Source organism: Coenobita brevimanus, chromosome 101 (genome assembly GCF_032717465.1).
Source record: "Coenobita brevimanus isolate Jiangsu-jjx chromosome 101, ASM3271746v2, whole genome shotgun sequence".
Taxonomy (NCBI): domain Eukaryota; kingdom Metazoa; phylum Arthropoda; class Malacostraca; order Decapoda; family Coenobitidae; genus Coenobita; species Coenobita brevimanus.
Window position 1 is genome coordinate 35,452,659 of NC_137054.1, and position 13,457 is coordinate 35,466,115.

The 13,457-nt window shown below is 43.7% G+C and overlaps 1 protein-coding gene across 1 annotated transcript; it reads left to right on the forward strand.

Moving 5' to 3' along the window:
- Nucleotides 1-329: 329 nt before the first annotated feature.
- LOC145415005 (uncharacterized) lies at nucleotides 330-809 on the forward strand. Its single transcript, XM_080284423.1, has one exon. The coding sequence runs from the start codon at nucleotides 330-332 to the stop codon at nucleotides 807-809; it is 480 nt and encodes a 159-aa protein (XP_080140549.1).
- Nucleotides 810-13,457: the final 12,648 nt, after the last annotated feature.

Here is a 13,457-nt window from a genome sequence, read left to right on the forward strand (position 1 = left end):
GTGGTGCCAGCGATTTTCTACCAGCTTTATACTGTTCATGTGTTAATACACAACCAAGTATTTCCACGTGTTTATGCTTTGCCAAACAAGCAGCAATCCACTTACAAGGAATTATTCGAACAGCTGCTGCAAATCAACCCAATGCTGAGCCCAGACACTGTGCTGATCGACTCTGAACAAGCCACAAAGAGTGTTATTGAGTCATGGTTCCCCGGAGTGACAGTGAATGGCTGCTTTTATCACCTCTCACAAAGTGTCTACTGTAAAGCGCAATACAAAAGACACCAACAAATATATCAAGCCAATGCGGAGTTGCACTTAAAGTGCGCATGTTGCCGGCCTTAGCCTTCGTACCGCCCAATGAAGTGCTGAATGCCTTCGAAGTACTTCAGGAAATTATGCCCCCCAAAGCTGATCCTGTCATGGACTACTTCGAAGACACATACATCAGAAGGATACGGCGACAAGCTAGGCAAGCTCTGTTATTCCCGATTGACATGTGGAACATGCATGGCCCCCTGATGGAGGACTTGCCTCACACCAATAATGCCGTTGAAGGGTGGCACAACCACATACAGTCAAGCATATCGGCGTGCCACCCAAACATATGGAAGTTTCTTCAGACACTGAGAAAAGAGCAAACCCTCAACGAAGTGGTCATCAACCAGATGTTGGCAGGTCATCCGCCACCACCAAAAAAGAAGCGATATCAGGACTTGATGCAGAGGATTTTCAACATCGTCAGACAGTTTGAAGAACGAGACATCGTTGATTATCTGCAGGGCATCGCTCACAATTTGCAGTTTTAATTTTGAAAATATATGCATGATGTGGATGTGATAGGAAGCGTTATGAGGAACACACTGAGGTGGTTTGGCCATGTGGAGAGGATGGAGGGTCAAAGACTGACGAAGAGAGTGTATGTGAGTGAGGTGGAGGGGGAAAGAGGGAGGGGGAGGCCGAGGATGAGATGGAGAGATGGGGTGGAGAGGTATATGAGAGAGGGGGGTGTGAGTTGGGAGCAGGGGAGTGAAATGGCGGGGGACAGGGCGACTTGGAGGAGATTTGTTTGTGACCACCCCAAACGGGATTGAGGCGTCTGGCAATAGATAGATAGATAGACCTCTTCAACATCGACATGACCTATGTGACATGACATATGACATGACCTATGTTTCAACGACCTGATTACATTGTAAGAAAAATACAATTATAAAAAAATACATTTATAATAATGTCTGTCTCTTGCCTGTCGTGGATGCGGGGTAATTATCCGCGGGGGGGGGGGGCAATTATCCTACGAGGGCAGTTGTCCGGGGTGAAATAATCCTATGGGGACAGTTATCCAGAGGGCACTTATCCAGAGGGTAGTTATCCAGGGGGCAGTTGTCCGGGGGCAGATGTCCAGGGGGCAACTGTCCGGGGGGCAATTGTTCTAGAACCTTCTCACCCCCTGCCTGGGAACGGGGTAGAAAAGTTTCACAAGGCTGGTACGGGAAGGTGTTAATAAACTCAAAGCCGTCTCCCTTAAGATCATAATAATATATCACTGCTTAGATTTTTGTACCCATGCTATATTATTGTAATCATATAACCATACTTCATGATACCTAAAGCTATGTATGTAACCAGTACAGTTTGTGTTAATCAGCAAATTCCTTGAACTGCTAAGCTAAGGTTCCCATGCCAGCTTCTCGCTCACAGGCAGCTGGGGGTTAGCCAGCATACGGAGCACATCTATAGTATTCTCCTGTACTGTAAATGAACCTCCGTTATACATCGGTGAAACATTTTAAGTTTTTCACCTTTTTTATGCTTTCTCTTTGTAATCACTTCATTCTTCTGTTTCCATACTTCTTTCAAAGTTCACTTCGAGTTCTAGGCAAGTATTTCACAGCTTTAAAGATTTAACACATTACCGTTTCTACTCTATCTGCTACACACACACACACACACACACACACACACACACAGGACTCGGCAACGTAACGCCATTCGCACTTTTTCTCTGGTCCAAATTATTCGCAGTGTTAGTCGCAATGCTTCTATTTTCCCCTCGTAATTTGCATACTAACTTCTGACTGACAATTGTTCTCTCCAGGGTGGACAGAGAGAGAGAGAGAGAGAGAGAGAGAGAGAGAGAGAGAGAGACCATCGTCTATCTATCTCTCTATAGCCCGACACCCTAATCCTCCAAAGGGTGGCTGCAGACAAAACGCCCCCAAGTCTCTTTGTCACCCACCATTTGACTGCCGTCCCCGCAACTCACTCCCTCCTCCCTCATATACCTCTCAACTCCATCCCTCCACCACACCCTCTGTCTCCCTCTTCCTCTCCCTCCCTCCACATCATCTACATACACTCTCTTAGTCAGTCTTTCATTTGCCATTCTCTCCACATGTCCAACCCACCTCAGTGTATTTCTCCTAATTTTCTCAATCACATCCACATCCAACTCACAATGTTCTTTCACTTCTTCATTCGTCAACCTGTTCCTCCATGTCATTCTACATGCTCCTGTCACGTAACTCGTTTCCATTGCTCTCACTCTTGACTTGTTTCCCTCTAGCAAGGTCCACGCCTCGCTTCCATACGTCAGGGTAGAGATCACAATACTATCATGCAGTGACTTCCTAGCTTCCATACTCACTTCCTATTCCTTATCACAGCTTTTAGTGAGCCAACAACCTTCCTTCCCTGCTGTACCCTTTCATGCACTTCATTCCCCAAAATCCATCCTTACTCATCACACTACCTAAGTACTTGAATGCACTCACATTCTCCATATCCTCACCATCCAACCTCACTGTGTACTCTGTGACTTCATTCCTCTCAAACACCATAACTTTACTTTTGTTTATATTAACTTTCAGATTCCTCCTCCTACACACTATCCCAAATTCATTCACCAAACCTTGCAGCTCCCATTCATCTTCACTCAACAATACTGTATCATCAGCAAACAGCAACACCGGAATCTTCCAAATCTCACCCTCATTCATTAGAGCCACCCCCAAATCCACTGCCTTACCTTGCTCCTTCTTTATTACCCCATCCATATATATATTAAACAGCCATGGAGACATCACACAACCCTGTTTCAGTCCCACATTGAGATCAAAGAACTCACTCAGCTCACCATCCACTCGCACCGTAGCCCTAGCTCCCTCGTACATACTCTTCACAGCACTCAACAATTTCCCCTCCACTTTATATATTCTTAATACCTTCCACATACATTGCCTATCTATTCTGTCATAAGCTTTCTCCAAGTCCATGAAGGCAGTATACACTTTCCTTCCCTTCTCTAGATACTTCTCCACTAAACATCTTAGAACAAATATCTGATCTACACACCCTTTTCCCTTCCTAAATCCCCCTTGTTCTTCTCCAACTAGCTCCTCTGTCATATGCCTAACCCTATGAATGAGTATTCTACCATATATTTTACCAGTCACACTAAGAAGGCAAATACCCCTATGGTTACCACATACTTCTCTCTCCCCTTTTCTTTTGTATAAAGGAACAATTATACCTGATTTCCAGTCCTCTGGAACCCTTCCCTCTTCCCAGGCCAATCTACACAACTTCCATATCCACTCCACAGCAATCTCACCCCAATACCTAAGCATTTCACAACACACTCCATCAATTCCTGCGGCCTTTCCCAACTTAATCTTCTTCATCGCTTCCACTACTTCCGACCTGCTGATCTCTTCCTTCCTCCTCTCATCTCTTCTTCTCCCAGCCATTCCCCAACCACTCATACTGGCACTGCTCTCACTCACTACTTTCAACAAATCCTCAAAGTTCTCCTTCCATCTCCTCAAGTTCTCTCTCTTCTCCACCAACAATCTATTATTCCTATCTTTCACTCCCCTACTATTTCCCCTTTCACACTGCCTTACTTTCTTTACCTCCTTCCAAAACAATTTCTTACTCTCCCTGCATTTCACACTCAGATTCCTCCCAAACTCTTCATCCACTTTTTTCTTACTGTCCTTCACCAGCCTCTTAACCTCCCTTCTCTTGCTCACATATACCTCTCTCTTCTCTCTCTCATCTTCTCCCATACCTCTACTCGCTGACCATTTACTATATGCCTTCTTCTTTTGTTCCACAGCTCGTTTCACCTCATCATTCCACCATGCTGTCCCTTGCACACCCTTGCATCTCCTCCTCACTCCACAAACTGCCTCACACGCTGCGCCTATCTCTTCCGCGAATATCTTACATACGTCTTCCATCCCTTCCATCTGCTCTAGCTCATACCTTCCCAGTCTTTCTTCCACTATGCTCTTATACTCTGTCATTTTCTCACTATCTTGCAATTTCTCCTCTCTTCTCACAGGAGCTGCTTCCTCCTGTCTTCCCCTTCATCTCCTCAACCACTTTCTTTGCAGCTCTACCTTGGCCATCACTAAGTGATGGTCCAAGACTCCATTCCCCCACCCTCTCCACTCTCTTGCATCCAACACTTGTCTTCTCATTCGCTCATCCACACACACATAGTCTATCATTGCCTTTCGTTCAATAAGTTCACCATCCATCCTTCTCATTACTCTCCATGTATACTGGTGGATCATCTTATGACGGAAGTAGGTGTTGGCTATTGCCAACCCCTAACAAGCACAGATGTCCACGAAAGCACTACCATTCCCATCTACTTCAGCTGGCACACCCCACTGACCAACCACTCCATCCACTCGTACATTCCCAACTTTGTCATTCATGTCTCCAATCAAAAGCACTCTCTCGCTCCTTTCAAACTTGTCCATACGTGCTTCTACTCTCGCCCAAAACTCATCTTTCACTCTTGCCCTCAGTCCTCTGTCGGCGAATGTGCACATACAATCCCCCAAGCTTGTATTCCTACACTCATCCTCACCCACACATTCCTTGCACCCACTGCTCGATACTCTCTTACATTCTCCTTCCACTTCTTGCTTATCATCAGACATACTCCCTCTCTTGCCCTCTCATTCTCATTGACTCCCGCACATATAGCTAAACCATATTCTCATTCTCTCACCCTTTCACCTTCCATTTAGTTTCAGTCAATCCACATATATCCATGTTCCCACCCTAAGAATGTCCTTTGTCCGTTCCTTAGTCGTCAACGTGTGGTCCGTCTGGGTCCGAGGCGCTTTATTCGCTTTTTTAGTTAGTTCTTTTTACGGGGTGGGGAACTAACCCACCACCAACCCTTTTAGTAGCCTTGTACGACAAGCAGGGATACTGGGGGAGTATTCTTGAAACCCCCCTACCCCCAGGGGGGTAGCATGGACAAAAAATAATAATTACAATAATAATCGCCAAGGAAAACGTGATATGAAGCTGGATATGAAATGGTGGAAGTCATGGGAAACTTTCGAAACTAGAAAAAGTAAATCATGGTAAGATGAGGGGTACATGAAAAAGAAAAATGCAGTTTGTAAGTGAAATAAATGAGAGATGTGAGAGAACAAGTTCTTGTTTTTTATTAGCTCCACTCTGTCTAGCCGAGTAGACCCATGAGCCACAGGCAAGCAACCGTTCATGCAAGGGCGTCCCGTGCGACAGACAGGTCCTTGCTGTGGCGATGTTCTGGGAAAAGAGAGGAGGTCTGGATCCTGGATGGACGCCGTATTTGCGTCTCACCACCCACGTACCGGGGATACTAAGGTAGACTACACTTCAGTCCGTGACCTGGTTATATGGTCACCACTTTGCTCTGTAAAAGGTTTCCAGAGTTACAGACGTGTCACCCAGTATACAGTCAACTGAGACGGAAAGAATAGTAATAAAAAGTGGCAGGAAGGAAAGGGAGATGTAGGAGAGAAGAACTGACACAGAAAAGAATGATAAAGGTGCATGAAGAAGCAGACAGCGCTATATCATATGAGCAGATGATCGCCACCACCTGTACTATAAAAAAAAAAAAATAAATAAATAAATAAAATGGTAAAGTTAAGAAATTATGGGGATAATATGCGAGCAATGAGACAGCACATGAACAAAAGACTAAACTTAAATTAAGACACCAAAAAGGTGGTAGGTAAGAGGAAGAGAGAAAAAAACAAATATAGAAAGTAAGACAGAGTAGAAAGAAATGAAAGAAAAAGTGAAACGGAAAGCAAAAGGATTATTAAGAGAAGAGTGAGACCAAATGGGTGTACTGACGAAGAGAGGTGAATTAGTGTGTCCGTTTTCAAGTGTAAAAGAAAACTGACGTCCTCGTACGGAAACGGTGGTTATTGCGATTGATATTACAATGGAAAACATTCAGGACTGGAAACAGATTAAAATAAGGCAAGGTCTTGTAAGAGAAAGAATATTGGAAAAAAAAAACAAAAAACGACAAAATAACAACAAAAAACGTAAAGGGGAGTCAGCAATTGTACGAGAGACCCAAGACTAAGCTGAAGACATGCAACAAATTCGTTCATTCTTCTCCCTTCTCTTTTCATTCCTTCATCCCTCGCTTCCACTCACCTACCCTTCTCTCTGCCACCTTTCCTTCCTCCCTCGCTCTCACTCCTCCTCCCTCAATCTCTCTCTACTCTCTTTTCCCCATTCACTCCCTTTTTTTTCATGTGTCCCTCACCATCCCCTTGCTTCCTCAAATTCCCTCTCCTCTCTCTCTCTCTCTCTCTCTCTCTCTCTCCGTCCCTCTCATCTCTCTCCTCCCCTCCTCTTTCTCCATTCACTCCCTCATATTACTACGTCCCTCACCATTCTCCTTCTCCCTCAGATCCCTCGTGTTTTCTCCCCAGTACCTCTTCCCCTCCCTCCATCACTCTCATCACTTCCTCCCCTCTTCATCCTCCTCATTCCTCCACATCCCGATTCCCTATCGCTCTCCCTACCTCTTCCCTCACCTCTTCCCCTTCCGCTCCCCACATTTTATCCTCCACTTGACAAAGTCAGAGGAGGGAGTTGTTATCACTGGTATCAATAGGTGTCCGTCCGTAGAGTTGGTCGGCAGGATGACAGGGTGTCTGGCCGGGCGTTGAGATTTCTTTTCAGGGCCAGAACTCAGAAAGTATTCACTATAGAGTCATGAAATTTCACAGATATGTATCTTATAGTGAAGTTGTGCCTTTTGATAGATAGACTGCTGTGTTTTAAGTAGTTTTTTAAAATGAAAAAGTCTATCTATATACCTAGGCTGCTTCCCCGAAGGAAAGGGAGGTAGCCGAGACAGGACGACACACTCCCCATTTACTCATCCATTCAAACACATTCATTCGCATCTTAGCCCCAAAGGGGAGAACGGACAGATCCTCACCGCACCACACCGCACAAGGGTCAACTGCGCAATGCAATCAGTGACATCCGCAGCAGGGCCCAACAGCAGAGCTGGTTTACCCCTGCCACATCATAACAGACTCATCCCCTTACCCACACCTGACCTGAAATAGCTGATCAGACCAAATGCGGGAGAATATCCCCTCAGGGCTGCGTCATCACTTATTCATTCACAATTTCTCTTCATTTATTTCTGTCATCCACAGCCACTCTTCCTTGCTCAACAGACATCCCTCTCGCATCCAGCGCTCTCTTCACACTGTCCATCCATCCTATTCATGGTCTTCCTCTCAGCCATACACCTCTCACAACAGATCTAGTTATCTTTTTCACCAATCGCTCATTATCCATTCTCTCCATATGCCCAAACCATCGCAACACCCTCTGCTCAACTCTACCAGCCATCTCCCGAACAACTCCAGTTCTCCTTCGCACTTCGTCATTCTGCACTCGATCCATACACGTCACTCCACACATACTTCTCAGACACCTCATCTCCATTACATTCAATCTTTTCCTCTCTGCTACACCCATATTCCATGTTTCAGCCCCATATAATACAGTCGGTACCACAACACCCTCATACAGCCTTCTCTTTACATCCATTCTAAGCGAACGACATCTAAACACTTTTTTCATTCCTCCCAGCACCTTTCCTACTTCATTTATTCTAAACTTCGCTTCTGCATCTATTCTTCCATCCACAGCAACATGTGACCCTAGATATTTAAAACACTCTACCTCCTCAAGCAACTTGCCATTCAAAACAATATTCATCCCCCTACCATCTACCAACCTCGTACACTTCATCACTTTACTCTTATTCTCATTTTCTTTCAATTTTCTCCTTTCACACACCCTTCCAAACTCCTCTACCAACTGTCTCAATCTCTCCTCTGATTCAGCCACCAGTACAGTATCATCTGCAAACAGCAGCTGCTTCAGATTCCACTCTCCACCATCAACATTCACCAGACTCCACCTAAAACTCTTCCATTCACCTCCCTTACAACACCATCCATGTAAATATTAAACAACCAAGGCGACATCACACATCCCTGTCGCAGCCCCAGGAAACCAATCACTCACAGCATTTCCCACTCTTACACATGCTGTACTATTTACATAAAAACTTTTCACCCCTTTTAGTAACCTACCATCAAGTCCATACAATCTTAAACAGTCCACAGAGCCTCCCTATCAATTCTATCATACACTTTCTCTAAATCCATAAATGCCCAAAACACATCCTTGCCTTTCGCTAAATACTTTTTACACACTTGTCTCACCGCAAACACCTGATCCACACATTCCCTCTCTCTCCTAAAGCCACACTGCTCATCACCAATCACTCCCTCTGTACCCTCTCTAACTCTCATAATTAACACTCTACCATACACCTTACCTACAACACTCAACAGACTTATACCCCTAAAGCTAGTACATTCATACTTATCAACCTTGCCTTTATACAACGGGACCACACAAGCATCATGCATGAAAAAGTATAGAAAATATTTTTTCCCTGAGATTTCAATGGGGCCTGTGCAAGGAATCTGAAGGGCCTAGGTTATGTGTCCTTATGGCGTTCTACTGACGCCCACTTTCGAAAGGAAAGATTGAGGTGGGGGGGTGAGGGTGTCTTTATGCGTTTCATTAGGCGTGCAGGGAGGTGGAGGGGGCGGTATGTGCTTGATCAGGTGGATGATTGTAACGGCGTAACACTGCCTATGTTTATTCGCCCTCTTCCCTCTCCTTCAGCTTCTTTTCATTCCCCTTCCTGATGGAGTCCCTCACATTTCTCATCCTTCGTCCCTGTTTCACTGCGCTCTCTCCATCTCCTACCTAACCCCTCACCATTCCCATTTATTACTTCCCTCTCCCCTCCTGGTCCCTATTTCCCCTCTCTTCTTCCCTATCCACTCCCAGTTCCCCATCCCTTTCTCTCCTCCCTATCCCTATTCCCCTTCGCCTCTCTAATTCCCGGCCTCATAAGTCTGCAGCTAACCGATCTCATCTCAACAGCGAGTAAAAAAGAAAAGAAAGAAAAAAAGAAAAGAAAAAAAAAAAGAAAAAAGAAAAAAAAATCTGTCGCCCCTACAGCATGCCCTTAACTCCGAATGGGCGAGACGTTTGTAACAACGCCTGGTTTGACGCGGTTCTGGCGTGTGTGTGTGTGTGTGTGTGTGTGTGTGTGTGAGAGAGAGAGAGAGAGAGAGAGAGAGAGTCTGTTATTATTGGTGTACTTGCGATGCTCTCAAGACGCCTCAAAAATTAAGCAAGAATTAGAGGAAATAAGTGTATTGCCTATCAATATGGTAAGGAGTATTTACAGGGCGGTCCATACACTGCGCCGTCCTTGCCTACTCTGGTTGGTTGCGGGGACGGTTTAGTCAGCTCTAGCAATGTTTGCCCAAATTATTATTAAAAAAAAAAAAAAAAAGAGAGAGCTAGCCATTTCCAGTAAACAAAAAGTAACCTATCAATGGCTGCGTCATTTCAAAGTGTATGGATAGCCCACTCATACAGCGACATCAGCATACTGAGTTGATTTTTTCAGCACACAGGTATTGCCATGATGACTCAGTACATGAACCACCCTGTGCATGTATGGAGCAGTGGGATTTAAAATGGCGGTTCAACTGATAACCCACTTTTGGAGTTCACGGTACACTAATTTTCTATTTCTGGAGCGTAGGTGCATTAGCTGATCATATGGCTGGTTACTAAAATGCGTGGAAAACGAAAACATAATAAAAGGGAATTAACTGATTTTATGGCTGGTTACTAAAATGTGTAGAAGAAAAAAATAAATAAAGGGGCGCAACTTGAATATATTTATCAAATCTCACATCTCATATATATATATACATATATATATATACATATATATATATATATATATATATATATATATATATATATATATATATATATATATATATATATATATATATATATATATATGTGGTATACATGTATGTATAATTGTATATACTCGTATATCTATCTATCTATCTACCTATCTACCTATCTATTGCCAGACTCCTTAATCCCTTATACGGGGTGGCCACAAACAAATCGCCTCCACGTCACCCTGTCCCCCGCCATTTCACTGCCCTGCTCCCAATTCACACACCCCTCTCTCATATACCTCTCCACTCCATCCCTCCATTTCATCCTTGGCCTTCCCCTCCCTCTCTCTCCCTCCACCTCATTCACATACACTCTCCTCGTCAGTCTCTCATTCTCCATCCTCTCCACATGGCCAAACTACTTCACTGTGTTTCTCCTAACACTTCCTATCACATCCACATCCACACCACAACGGTCCTTCACATCCTCATTTGTCAGTCTGTCTCTCCATGCTATGTACATAAATTTTAGAAGTTAAGGAAAACTATGGTACAGAAAATAAGTATTATGATCAAACTAACTATTTAGTGACATAAGAAATTAGAAAAAAAAAATGAATTATATGTAAGTACAACGAATGAGGAAGTCTAGTGGGGAATGGGAGTGTGAGAGTTTGACAGCCCCATCCTGTCCAAGTTTGCCAGGCCTGCTCGGACAGCCCACTCATGCCACAAACCAGTGTGCTTATCAGGACACAGCCTCGCAACGACCCCAGAAGTGATTTCTATTCTTTACCTCCGCACTCAACAACGCATCTACCAAAAAACCTAAGGACACTTGAAGTGGAAAGACGAATGTTGGTGAGTATTTGTTGAATATTCTAGGTTTTGTAGTTGCTGAGATAAGATGGTTTGAAAGCAGTTATTTTTTTTTTCTAATATCCCTGGTACAGCAAGCATTTCTCCAAATTAAACTCCGAGTTTTAGGGGTTAATAACCTTGACACAACTCGTCACACTCATTATAGCACTCAGTACAGAATTATTATGAACGGTTATCCAGGTTGAAAAGCAGTTGTATATTTTTTCTTTCAGTCTTATACTATTTCAAGCTTGTCTGTTCATAGGGCTTGGTGATCCTCCTTAAAATTTCCTCCCATTTTCAGGTGGAGCGTTTGGTGGGCGGGGATTAGCATCTTATTTTCTTATGTTCTTATGTAAGGTAAATGATATCGTATGCCGGTATCAAGAATAAGACATACAAGTCGTAGTCATGATGTGGGGGTTCATTCCTATCTTACCTCAAACAAGGAAAAAAGACATTTTATGCAAGACCACCGCGACCACCACCACCACCACCACCACCAATAACAACAACAATAATGAAAATAATAATAATAATAATAAAAATAATAATAATAATAATAATAATTCATCATTTAATCCAATGCTGCCCCACAAGAAGGGTAGGAGCCTGGGGCTAGGCAAAGTGGTCCTGACATTTAAGATGAGAGTGACCAGCCTCATTCATCCCTGAGTGGCGTTAAGTGAACATTAAACCCCAACCACCCCTTGGATATAAACCTGCACTGGCTCAGTCGGATGGAGTGCCTTAACTGCCCACTAAACCATCAGGTGCCATAATCTGGTCATATAGATACCACCCAGCGTAGTAAATGATTTCATGGTGTACAGGAACCAAATTTTCTTGTCACTCAGTGTACTGTCACCCGTAGGCAGAAGGATGAGGAAAGAATGAAGGAAACAAAGACCGAAGAGGAAGGATGGAAAGAAGGAAAACAGGAAAGGGCAGGCACCCGACAGCAGCATTACATCGAGTGAGTGGAAGGTGAGAGCCCCCACCAACCATAAAATGATAATAATAATAATAATAATCATCATCATCATAATAATAATAATAATAATAATAATGATAATAATAACAATAACCAGAATTCTGTAACTCATGGCCCATGCCAGGACACATAACCTGGGCCCATCATATTTCTAGTGCAGTCTCCGGTTCTCCTGGAATCATCCAGACTCTGAAGCTGGAATATTAATAATAATACCAACAAAAACAATAGTCTCCACCTATGTAGTAGGTGACAACTAATAATGCCAGCAAAAACAATAGTCTCCAGGTAGAGACTAATAGTAAACCGAAATAAACTCTTAGGAATCGGTCTGCCAAGTTTCGTTTTCAGATTCCTTTGCTGGTCGGACTGAAATCTCCGGTAGACACGACCAACTTATCTCGTTCACTTATAAAAATACTGATATGACTCTTTCTACCATGCCCTTCTACTGTGAGTAAAGGATTTGGATTTTTTTTTTTTTTTCTATCATCAGTAACCCATGCCACGACACATAAACTTCAGATTCCTTTTGCAGTCTCCGGTTCTCCTGGAATCGTCGCGAGACCCTGAGGCCAGAATAATAATACCAGTAAAACCAGTAGTCTCTCCTATGTAGCAGGTGGAGACTAATAACAATAACTTGTGCTCCCTTAATAACCAAACAAGTAATTAATGTCGGATGCAGAATGAAAGTGTTCCGTAATAATACAGTCGACCGAAACATTACTTCACAAGATCGCATTACAAGGCCTGAAGTATTATCCTCGCATTTTTGTGAACGCTAATTTCTGGCAAGGGTCGATAAAACTGGACATTAATGGCCTATGCGAAAATAAGAAAGGCAGTGAGGGCAGAAAGGGAGGGAAGGAGAGAATGTTGAGGTAGAAGAGATGGTAGAAGAGAAAGCGGTCAAAGAGGAATGAAAAGAACGTAAGGAGGAGGAGATAAAAGGCGGTGTATGGAGAGAAGAGGGAATGGAGAGGGAAGGAAGTAGGGAAAGGCGACGAGATAAGGAAGAAGGAGCGAAGAAAAGGATGCAGGGAGGGAGACAGCGATAAGGATAAAGGAGGGAGAAGGAAATAAGGGGGATGGAAGGGGAAAAAAGCTCAAGGAACGAAGCCAGGGAGAGAAAACAAAGAGAATGCAAGAAGGGAGGCTGCGGGAAGTAAAGGGTGGAAAAAGAGAAAAGGATGTCAAAGAAGGGAGAGAAGAGGGAAGAAAAGGTAGGAGATAGGCTAGGTAGGAAGGGGGACAGAATGTGTTAAGTGGAGTTAGGGGGAGACTGAAGAATGAGGGAAGTAAATATATAAGTAAAAGAAGGATGGATGGAAATATGATAAGGAAGCAGGGATAGGGAGACAGTAATCGGATGAGAAAAAGAAAAGGGAGTGAAAAAGGGTGGTATAAAGAAAGAAGGGAGGAGGGAAAAGAATGGGAGGACTAAATGGCAGCGT